Source organism: Limulus polyphemus, unplaced genomic scaffold (assembly GCF_000517525.1).
Source record: "Limulus polyphemus unplaced genomic scaffold, Limulus_polyphemus-2.1.2 Scaffold1373, whole genome shotgun sequence".
NCBI classification, from domain to species: domain Eukaryota; kingdom Metazoa; phylum Arthropoda; class Merostomata; order Xiphosura; family Limulidae; genus Limulus; species Limulus polyphemus.
Window position 1 is genome coordinate 138,311 of NW_013666983.1, and position 11,743 is coordinate 150,053.

General features: G+C 35.2%; 1 protein-coding gene across 1 annotated transcript in view; it reads right to left on the reverse strand.

The window, feature by feature from the left end:
• Window positions 1-11,359, reverse strand: part of LOC106463305 (coiled-coil domain-containing protein 173-like) — a 29,665-nt gene extending 18,306 nt beyond the window's left edge. The window contains exons 1-3 of the mRNA XM_022390768.1: window positions 11,156-11,359; window positions 2,051-2,244; window positions 381-554 (exon numbers count right to left, since the gene is read on the reverse strand). Of these exons, the coding sequence (XP_022246476.1) occupies window positions 381-554; window positions 2,051-2,236 (360 nt within the window). The 5' untranslated portion in view covers window positions 2,237-2,244; window positions 11,156-11,359. The remainder of the gene's footprint in view (window positions 1-380; window positions 555-2,050; window positions 2,245-11,155) is intronic.
• Between the last annotated feature and the right edge of the window lie 384 nt (window positions 11,360-11,743).

An 11,743-nucleotide genomic window follows, 5' to 3' on the forward strand; every position in this document is an offset into this window, starting at 1 on the left:
TCACTTGTAAAAAAACACGGGGGTGCTTAACTTTTTTCCAGGTGTATATATTGATTTGTTATACAAGATGATATGCTTTGGGAAAATAAAGTTTGAGTAACTAAACTTGTATGGTAATCAAAATATCAGTTGGTGTTCAGCAGCAGGTACAGAATTCCAAAGATTAAGTAATGATATATATTAGCATAAGAATATTATCAGAAGATGAAAAGAGCAATAAGCCTTAACGCATAGTCATTCTTCATATGATCAATCCATAATTATGCCCCAATACATAGTTAATGCTGAAAATTCAATATTCGATTATACATAGATAATATATTAATTTCCTATGGATTAATTCAAAATTTTAACACTGGTATTTTTTTTAAGTAACTCACATGCAATTTTTTAATGCGATCAGTTTGATAGTATTGAAGTCTTTTGGCTTTTTCTATTGCTTCTTTTCTTTTCTGAGCCTGATACTGAGCTTCTTCTAAGTCTAACTGAATTCTTTCTTCCTCTTCCTTCTGCTGTTTTTGCTTCCTTGCTTCCTGTTTCTTTAGTCTCTGTCCCTGCAAAATTAAAACAAAGAAAAAGTCTTGAAGAGAAAATCAGTAAATGGGTGTTACTGAGAAGTGGCTTCCACCTTTTCCCCTTTTAATATCTTCTGAGAACAAACTGTGTAGGTGACAACCTAATGTGACAACTAACAAAGACTGCCACACTTTACACCTTATACAAATTCGAAGATAAAACATTTGTACAACTCAGTAAAACTAGAATATTTATGACTAAAGGTTCTTCAATATATTAGACACTCAAAAATATTATCACACTGGAGAATCAAACTGACAACCTATGCCAAACTATTATATGTCTTACAGAAATTTTGTATTTTGTCCATCAATGTCCTGGATATTCAAGCTCATTACTATATAACAAACATTACATAAATAAACATTTTCATATATAAGCTAGTTCAATAGCCTTAAAACAACCCTAACCAGCACAAATCAGTTAAATATGTAAGCTACTTCATAAATTTAGTTATTTAAGAGAAAAGCAATTATTTCTCTAAACAAGTCTACATCAATGTTTCTAACCTTGAGACCCTTTTAATTTTAATATACAAGTGCATAACACCAAGTGTGAAGTTTAACACTCAAATATCCTGTCACAAGATAACATTTAAACTGTTTTCTAATCAATGAGATAATAAAATTCAGACTGCTGTGACTTGGAATCTAAATACATTGACATAGAAAAGTCTTAAAATGGCATTCCTTCACTCAGTTTTTGGAGAAAATATAACAAACATACAAAAATGATCAATACAGTGGATGCTATTAAAAGACACTCTGATGCAAAGAATTTGGAATAATTTTAATTGTTGTGTACTATAACTTATTTTCTTCTTCAAATGCCCATAAATTTAGAAGTGTCATTTAATTATTATTCTTTTAATTACTTATTTTGTTCACAACCAGATACCGAATATCTTGTTGATCTGTAAATCCTTATGTATATGTGGCAATTCGTGCATAGTACATGTATTAAAGAACAACAGACTGAATTGAATCTACCAATGAACAAAAACACATTTAATGGACAGGATATAAAAGTAAGTAGTACAACAATTAAAGGGGTAACGATGATATTCATAAAACTAGTGAGCATCCTTCCCATTTTAATATAAACAGTATGTAAAAAAAAGAAGTATTTACTGCCTATTGAACCTGCTTAGAATTAATACAGAAAACTAAGAAGTTCAAAGGAGGAAATATTGAGTTCACTAAAAATTTTTGGTCATTCAGGCATTTACATTTATTTTTTTCACTAGTCCAGAAATCTAAGACTGTTCAGTCAATTAATTGCATTTACAAGTTTTTAATTATTAGTCTTATATGCTATAAAAATTACAATCCCTCTATTTTATTCAGAAATTACAAATATTGTAAAAACACACTAAAATTAAGCCTGTATAAATTTCAAAATACATATTTGTAGAGATATTTCAATTTTTTTTAATATAGATTTTACATATTCCAGATATTTCAAATTTTTTTACCACTATTGTATTTGTCCAGTTTTTTGACATATTCCTGGAACATTCTCTCATCTGTTCTCGCTCAGCCTGCTGAGCCAGAAGTTCTGCACTCTTGTGTGTTGCTTGATACACATTTCCTTTGATTCTGTCTAATTCAGTTTTTGACAGAATTAAGACTTTACCTGAGGACATTTGGTTTGCATTCATATTCACCCCTAAAACAAATATAAAATTATTTGTATAAAAATATCAAGAGCAGGCTGTTCTAGTAAACATGTGTTTGAGAATGTATATATATGTTTATGTATATATATATATATAAATATATTTATGTCATTAGAACAAACAAAATGACAAAAATGCAGTCACTGATGTCACCTATTCACTTTCGAATAACAAATCAAAATCATCATCCCATACTGAATATCACATCTACATATCTGTCCATAAAAAGTATGCAGAAATTCAATCAAAGCAAAACAGATATTAAAAAAACCATTCCATAAGTTTATAGCTTTAATTAATCATAAATACATTACAAACTATACACAATCATATTATGCCTACAATGCATAATAACCTTTCACCTATCAAGATTCATTACATTAAATTTTTTAAAATTTTCCATTTGCATATTATGTTGAAAAAGAAATCATAAACTCAGAATATGTCAATTAATTATATATGTACATTTTTGAATACAAATTACATAATACTAAAAATTTTGTTGTAAATCTTAGTGTCAGATTCTGATATGTGTGACATACTAGATACTTCATTAAGACCTATGTTGTTTAACATAACGTAACATTTGAAGGGCAACAAGGAAACTCTTGGCCCATTGTGGTTGTCCCATTCATTTCATTATATACCTGCAAAATTGGTTCCTACACATCAGATGACTCAAGTTCACAGACAGCAACCTATACTTCTGACCATTAGAATCCACTACTGCTTACATCACCTTTCTAGATGTAAGTTCAGTAGCTAGGTGCTATTTTAAAAATTTCACCATATGGCTGTCACTTTCTGCTCCCTCTATTACAATTGCAGCCTGTATTTTCATGTGTCAATAACTGCAACTTGTACTGAAACAATGTTAAAAAGGTATTTAGAAAACTGTGTACTTATAAAATATTTCAAGCTGCATGATTAAAACCATTCCACCATAACCAAATGTTATTATTTTCCTACATTGAAAATATATTTTCGATGGGTAGTTACTTCTTCTCACATGATAGCTTTTCTTGTTCAGTGCTGCCCTCTATATGCAATTTTTTTTTAAACTCCCACTTACCCCATGATCAATGTCATTCAATGCATCTTCATATGAAAAATATCATGTAATAACCCTCTACCAACAGAAGTGCAAAACACCCTCCTTATGCACATTACTCCCTCTATTTGATTACACCTAACTATCACTTCAAGATCAGGTAGAAATTAAGCACCAGTAGTGGGAAGGATGGGTGGAAAGTGTGAGAGGATATAAGTACCTATCAGAAATATATTTTCAGTTTGAGAAAATAATAACTCCTGATATTGGTATCTTACCTTCTCTCCCATAATAGCTACAGTCCTGTATTGAAAAGGTGTGAGGGATGTAGATAAGTATCTTTTGAAAGCATCCAAACAACACCCATTGGGAGAGAAACATACATGGGAGACTGCACCACTTCTGTACCAGGTATACTCTTCACCCAGTGTGGTAGTAAGTGTCGCATAAATGGATGAAAATTGTGAGGAGTACATCCAATAAATGAGAGAAAAAGGGTTGTGCCCATTGATGTAGAATGGCTGGGCATGACAGACCTTACTTGGTAGGTCAACTCTGGTCCAAAACTTGGAGGGTTTGAGCATACAACATCCAACCCTTTGTAGGAAGAGGATCCACATTGTCTTCACCTCAAGTTGGGTAGAATAGGGGGAGAAAAGTCTATACCCTTCAACTAAACAGGGCACATGTGTGCAAATACACAACCATCACCAGTCATCCAGGAAACTAACATCCGAATGACAGTAGAAAGGAATGTGCCAGTGAGGCAGTTCGCTTCAAATCCTAAATCAATCAGATCAGATTCACTCTGCACATCATCTGCCTCTGGGTATTAACCTCATAAAGGTGGAATGCCAGGAGGGACTACATGTGCTCCACACAATATCATCCTCAGAATGGGACCACAAAGAAGCTGGAACACTTGGATGACTGGCCAACTGACAGATCAACCACAGTCCAGGGACAAATCAAGCCAGATCCACACAACATCAACCTTCAGGACTCACCACATAGAGGAGGAGGAGTGCATGAAGTAAAACCTCATAACTGTGGTAGGATGAAGAATCACGACTTAACACAGGTGTGAGAACTTATATTTGTTGATCCTGCTCTAATCCAAAACCACTCCCTGGGAACCGACATCCAGTCAATGGTAGGACAATGGATCCTAACAAGAGGGGTGAACTGCAAAGTAGCAGAACTACTTAACACCTGTATTATATGACTGTGAAACATGTGCAGGACCTGCATCATCTACACTGGCAGAACACACTGCCCTACTCTCTACTGAATGGAATTGAGCACATTCAGGAAGTTATCTCCATGGTCCACCACCCCAGCAGCTAAGAATTTGTAAGTGGCAAGGATTCCCATACTCTGCTAGAAGAAAGGGTAGAAATGCAGTGGGGTATCTGGAAGAATGACAACATTGAAGACAGTGCAATGTGTGACCATGAAATCCCTGTTTATTCAATCAAATGGATGGTGGGATGGGCAGCATCCCTTTCCGTTTCACCCATCAAAGCCCATGGGTTAGCATGGTCTAGAATGGACATTTTTTTAAAACAAAATACCATGAGGAAAACCTACTAGCAGTCTTGTGGAATACCCCATCTCAACAGTATGCATTACTGGCCATGGGCATACATTGAGATTGGGATGATAAGCCTCTACTCGAAGTCAAGTTTGATGTGATGTCCCATACAACCTTCACTATGCCACCCTGTGCAATATCATCCTCACAGATCCAACCTCAACAAAGTGGAGTGCCTGGAGTAGCAGGTTATGATGCATGCAACATCATCCTCTGGATAGGACCACACAGAAGCTGGAGCACATGGATCACCAGCTGACATCCCAAGCAACCATGGTCAGCAGGACAAGCAGAGCCAGGACCATGCAACATCAACCTCTGGTACCCACTCTATGGAATTAGAGCAACTGAGTCACTAGGCAGCTGATAATATACCCCTGAATGATGTATGGTAGGCTGAACAGTGCAGAATTGTATTATGCATAGATATGCATACCTTGATGGCCAGCACTCACCACTGAGTGGGATCCATGATCTAATAAGGACATACCTCTATAAGAAAAAGTAAAAAGCAAATGTACTAAGTCATAGTCAAACCGATGTGTTACGTATGTCAACAGGCAAAATACAGTACCCAAACGAGAAAGAAATGGTCACCTGATGAAGGAAGTGGAAGTAGTCCACCTACGAAACTGTAGAATCTCTTCCAAAGAATGACTTGGAAAAGACTTCAGGAAGAAAGAGACAGGGAGGAATACACTAGACTGATAAGCTGATGAAACCTAATGAGAAGTGATAGTTAGGTGGAATTGAATAGATGGAGTAACATACATCAGGAGAATGTGTTGCACTCCTATTGTGAAGGGTTGTTGCACGATAATTTACAAGTGATGATGCAGTGAACCACCTTGATTATCAGGTAGGTGGGAGTTTCAAGGTTAGTGGCATGCAAAAAAAATTACATATAAAGTCAATGACACTTCAACTACATGAACATCCAAGCTGCAGGTAATTAAGATTAATTCCATTCATAATGATTAAGAGGCCACTATCTGTGGATTTACCAACTGTCAGAGATGTCTCTCACCTCTGGATCTGTTACTTCCTGATCTGGTTAATTATGGATGACTAGATAAGTACTCTCAGCTCTTTCCTTCTTATCTTTTAGGTTGGTGTGAGATAAAACTGTACTTTTGTCTTCCTATGATTCGTGGTCTGGCTAGTTCACAATATATATCTATACTTCACCATTATAAAAGGCCTAATGGTATTTCTTTGGTCTGCTGACCCAGGCTGTGCTGATGAGCCTTGAATAGGCAAAACTGCAGTCCACAGCAGAGAGTATAGCCAGCCAAAGAATGCATTAGGCCTCTATGTCATAGATTCTTTTTTTCAATTTCACCTTAGGTGAAAATGAAAAATCTTTAATATTAATATGTTTTCTGATAAGCATGGATGTAGCTGATCAAGTACTATGTACTTTCACATTCCTCTCAATTGCTGTAACTTGTACATCAATAGACAAACTCATCAGAGCAAAAGATATGGTTCCATCCAGCTGCAGCCTAGTAGCTTCTGTGCTACTGGCATGTACCAAAGCTACAATAAGTTTCTACACTGGTACATTCATTCCTTCTCTGTGTTATCATAGTACCTCTTCTATTGTATGGTAGCTTTTCTTACCACTGATCTACAAGTTCACGTATATCAATTACTGCAGACCAGAACAATGTCACATACTGTTATAGACATTGTGACCCACATACACTAAGTGGAGGACCATACGTCACATCTACATGAGCAAGACTGCACACCTGAACCTGAACATATTCAGTAAACAACCTTTGTCATTTGCTCAGTTGCATGATATGCCATCATAATATATGATATAATGAAACTGATTCAGTTAGGATTAACAAACTTAGTAAGCACTAGCTTGAGAGCTTGTATTACCCTTTCTACTAAACCATAGGACCAGGGTGATAAGGCAAAGTGCACATCTTCACCACAGCTAACACTTTACACAACTCAGAGAACAGATGGAAGTTGAAGTTAATTCCCTGATTCATATGGATTTCTTCAGATGCCCCAGATTTGGCTATCCAGTTCCCTATAAAACATCAACTACAGATTGTACCAACATATTGACCATTGGATAAGTCTCGGCCTACTTTGTTAAGTAGTCAATGGCCACAAGTATATACAAGTAACTGTGTTTTATTTTCTCTATGAATGGATCAGCAATATTCAGGGCTATTCCTTGTAGGAAAAAATAACACCACCATGATGGAGTTTACCCTGTTTAGGCCAACTCTTTTTCTGGGTAACAAACACACATACATACAGTGTTGACATCAGTCCTGACTTGATTGCAGCGAATAGAACCACCACTGAATGTTATGACAAGTGCAGGTAAAAACATTGGTGCTCTCCCATTTTTTATTATGCAAAATCATGGCCCAAAGTAATGGGGATATCTAGCTGTAACACAGACTGAGAACCATGGCTTGGTGGTTGAAAACCTTGGTACAGTATACCTTTGTTCATTTGTAGCTGTTCATACAAGCACCATAGGTTATGTGTATCCATAGTATCTCCCTTAATCTGAGCATGTTATGATTTGCCTTACTGCACGACATCAACCATCCCTGCTTGATCAGAATCCTTCAGTTGCTCTTCCCAGGCTATAATTGTGGCATCCATCCATTAAGGAATCTCCTACTATATAGCTTGTTACCACCATGGCAGCAGCGGTTTCAATTCTCACATGGTATCCAGGTGCTGGAAATTCAACGGACAGGTTCTCACTCACTGTACAGCTGCATTTCCATTTTGCAGGCCTGGGACAATACTGTATGACTAAATGCTATTCTGTGATGCTATTATACAGCATGCTATCATTCCTTCTGAATTTTTAAAAGTTCATTAGCCGTTTCACCAATGCAAGTAGTGTCAATAGTGTTTTATATAGACTACAACTTTAAGTACTTCTTTCTTTGTGGTACAATATTTGCATTCAGGATCCTTAAGCATATGACTAACACACATGATTACATGTTATAATCACTCCTGCAAATACAATAACATTGCTTTAATTCTGCTATCCCTAGCATCTTTAATAAGACCTGATATTAGTGTGGCAACCTTAGAAGAGTTAGCTTCAAACCGTCAATATGATGCAAAACCTAGGAAACTGTAGACTTATCATTTGGTTACACGTTAAAGCCAATCTTTAAATGCTGCTATTTTAGCAGGATACAAGGAGGTTAAATCTGCACACACAGTGTGATTGAGAAATTCTACTTTCATGCATGTCAATGCACATTTTCCTGATATTACTTTCAAGCCTGCCTTTTTATCCACTGTAATACCATTTTCAGGCTCTTAGCAACTGACTCATATGTGCAACAAAATGCCAAGACATTATCAACACAGATCAGGAAATTCTTCCATTGCAGTCCTTTGGGTATGTTTCATTAGTCTCTCGAAAGTGATAGCCATGTTATACAGGCTGAATGGTATGATGTGAAACTCATACAAGGCATCTATCATGCTTAAAGCTGTCTTAAGTCTACTCTTGTTTTCCAATTTGACTTGCCAGTATCTGGATATCAGGTCCAGCATACTGAATCATTGAGTCCTTTTTAAATATATCATTATGAGTTACTGAATTTACCCATCTAAAATAAATGAAGAACCTTGGTTGTACATTCCTTCTTCCTGACAATCACTACTGGAGACTATCAAGCATTATCTTATTTTAAAATTGACTGTACCTCAGTGGTGACTATATTCCTAGTGCTCCAGGAAAGCTTGGATGGTGGTGGTTTAATTAATTAGATGTGCATCACATGTATTTATGTATGCTGTGTTACTGTTATTCAATCTAATCAGCCATCTGGTCACATAACTACATCAGCTTATTTATCCACCAAGTCACTGAGTTTCTACCACTGTATTGAGTCTAGATTGTCTGTAGGATTCTCAATTAGTTATCTCAGATGTTTTGATAACCATGTTCTTGCTTTTAACTATGGCACATGGATGCAATCTTAGCATTACCAGAAGCCTTGGTTATCTCCTATTTGTTCACCTTGCTAATGACAATTCCAGTGTGAAGCTGGATAACTGATCATTCATGATACCAGAACTTCATCCCTCATTAGAAAGATAACTGCTGAAGTTAATGCTGCTTGCTTTCTGGACAGGAAAAAGCTTATTTCATGCATTAGTTATATAACTGCATTACATGTCACCAGTGCACTACTTCATCCTTAGTAAAGTGGAACACTACATGTGTACACAAGGGTACTATGAATTCCTCTCTCACATACACTCATATAGTCCGCTATTTATGGGTCTGATCCAACCAGAATTAAATAATTTTCCCAAAGAACATCAGTTCACTAGTTGCACAGGTTAAACTGACTAAAAGAACTCTGCAATATGCCCATTCCAAGGGTGTTGATGCCAAAATAAAGGTTGGCAATGACTACCTTTATCACTTAGAGTAACACCTATATAATATCCATTCACCAGAATTAAGTTTGTACTGACAGGCTCAATTGGTGGTTTTGCTTGAAGTGCCTGAATTGCCACAAGATCTACTAGTGTTCTGGTCGCTTCCTTATCAAGGACCTCTCTCCCTTTTACTTTGACAAGCAAATATCAAGACTCACCCAGCCCTGAGAGAGGTAGGCTGACTCCATAAAATGTTTTGGAGCAAAACGTTTTGTTGTGCTCTCCCAAGTCAGTGGTCAGGCCTAACTTGGGCTCTGTTGGTTTCCCAGAGTTATGATAGAATTGTTCACTGTCAGGTTTTGGCTCTCTTGCACTTGCTGGGTCACTGGTTGAAACTGATAGCCTTGTCTACCTTGCTGCTCAGCAAGGAACAGGAAGTTCCTTCAACAAAGTTAGTCATTGATAAAAACATTACAATATTATTTTTACTTATCTTTATGAGAGCCTTATTTTTAGCCTATTTTCAATTAGTTTTATACTTAAGGTTAATTTATAAAACTAAAATAAAAACATAGAAACATAAATCCACAAGTAGTTAGGCATATTGACAAAATCCTATGTTAGTCTTTGAGAAAATGTGAGTTAAATTTTTTGGTGATTTCATAATTTAAACATAAATTTTAATTTTTAGTTGCAAATTAATGTGTATCATATCAAAACTGATTTTATTTATTGTAATGAGTATTAATTCTGGTATCTGCAGTTTTAGAAATTCTACCTAGCACACATTAAACTGCAAGAACTTGGAATTACAGCAATTTAATTATACTATCACATATTAAGCTACAAGCAAAACCTAAACAAAGCTTTATGTTTTAATATAAATTTTGTTGTCTTAAACTACATAAGTATGAACTATGCATGACACAGAAACATTACTGGTAGTTATACTATGGTAGCTATGCTGTACTATTAAGACTTTTAAGTTTTAAAATTTTACTTTAGGAGTTTAGCATAGTAACAGTTAAGTTAAAAGCTTGAAACAATTAATACTTTTATCATTGTAATTTTGATAAGTTTTATTATAATATTAGTTTTTAGGCCTGGCAACCATATATCAAATGAGAGTTTAGTTATTTGCCCAGTGGCTGCGTATCAATTAAGAGGTTGCCTATTCATAGGACAAATTCAAGAATTTTGATGAGTAGTGGTGTTACCTTACTAAATAATAATTATATATTTAAATTGGCTTGACTCAGCCATTGATAAACATTAGTACACAATTTGAGCCTTGCAGAAAACAAAGTTTACAGGCTGTGGTAATTGTCAAGCAAAGAGTAAAACTCATTGCTAGAAAGAGTAAAATTTGTCCATATTTTTACAAACAAGAAAATATGATTAAACTGATCAAAGGAATTATTTATTTCAGCCAGACTTCATTTCAAAATTTAAATTACTTAACAGATTAAGAGTCTTATGGTCTACCAAAAGAGCTAGCTGAGCCAGTGTTCAGATCACTTGGGTGTATAAAAAAAAAACACATTTGTTAAAACGACACCAAAAAATTGTTAAATTTTTATTAACTGATTTAATACCCTACCACCTGACATAAAGTCTCTAGCTTTATGATTTTCATTATAAAATAGGGCAACTGACCTATAACTTGCAAGAATTTGGTTCATGGCTTCAATGTTAAGACCAACAATAATATTATGCAGTACCATTGAGCTAATCAAGGCTCTCTAATAACTCTATTTACTACTGTATTAAGGCCTAATGTTAGTTAATTCTAACTCGTACTTAGTAATAATGCTAATATTAATACTAATAATCATAGTGTTAGCTCTTCAATTACCTGGTTAGTTCAACTTCAAGGAATATGAATACGCATACCTAAACTCTTTGTTAAGGTTAACATGTAAAATATAAAACAACAATAGCTAACTCTGCTGCAGAAGAGTATATTCTAAAAATCAACATTATAAACGTTCTAATATTTGGTACGTTACATAAAGACTACCATGGTGAAGATAAATATATTCGTTACTATAACAACATCGTTGCTGAAGCGCGCTCTGTAATATTTATGTGGTTTGAGAGTAATTTTTAATTCACCATATAGTAACCTAAATTAATTTAAGTGTATGAATACTATTATGGCATTGCGCCTAATTTATTATTATTTGGTATTATATAGTGGACCAACTGTTTAATGATTATATTATAGACTTTATTTTTTTTTCGCCAGAGGTAAAACTGAAAATATAATCAGCGACGTAGAGATCTAATGCATTTTTGATTGACCTTTTTAAGGTTTATTAGCACAGCTTGTGTGAGCGAACCAAAGAAATACGGTAAGACCTCTAGTGTCAAACTGCAAATAATAAATCCCTTGCGATAGAACTGAGGTTATTGAAAATAAACCAAACACCACAAGAATGAG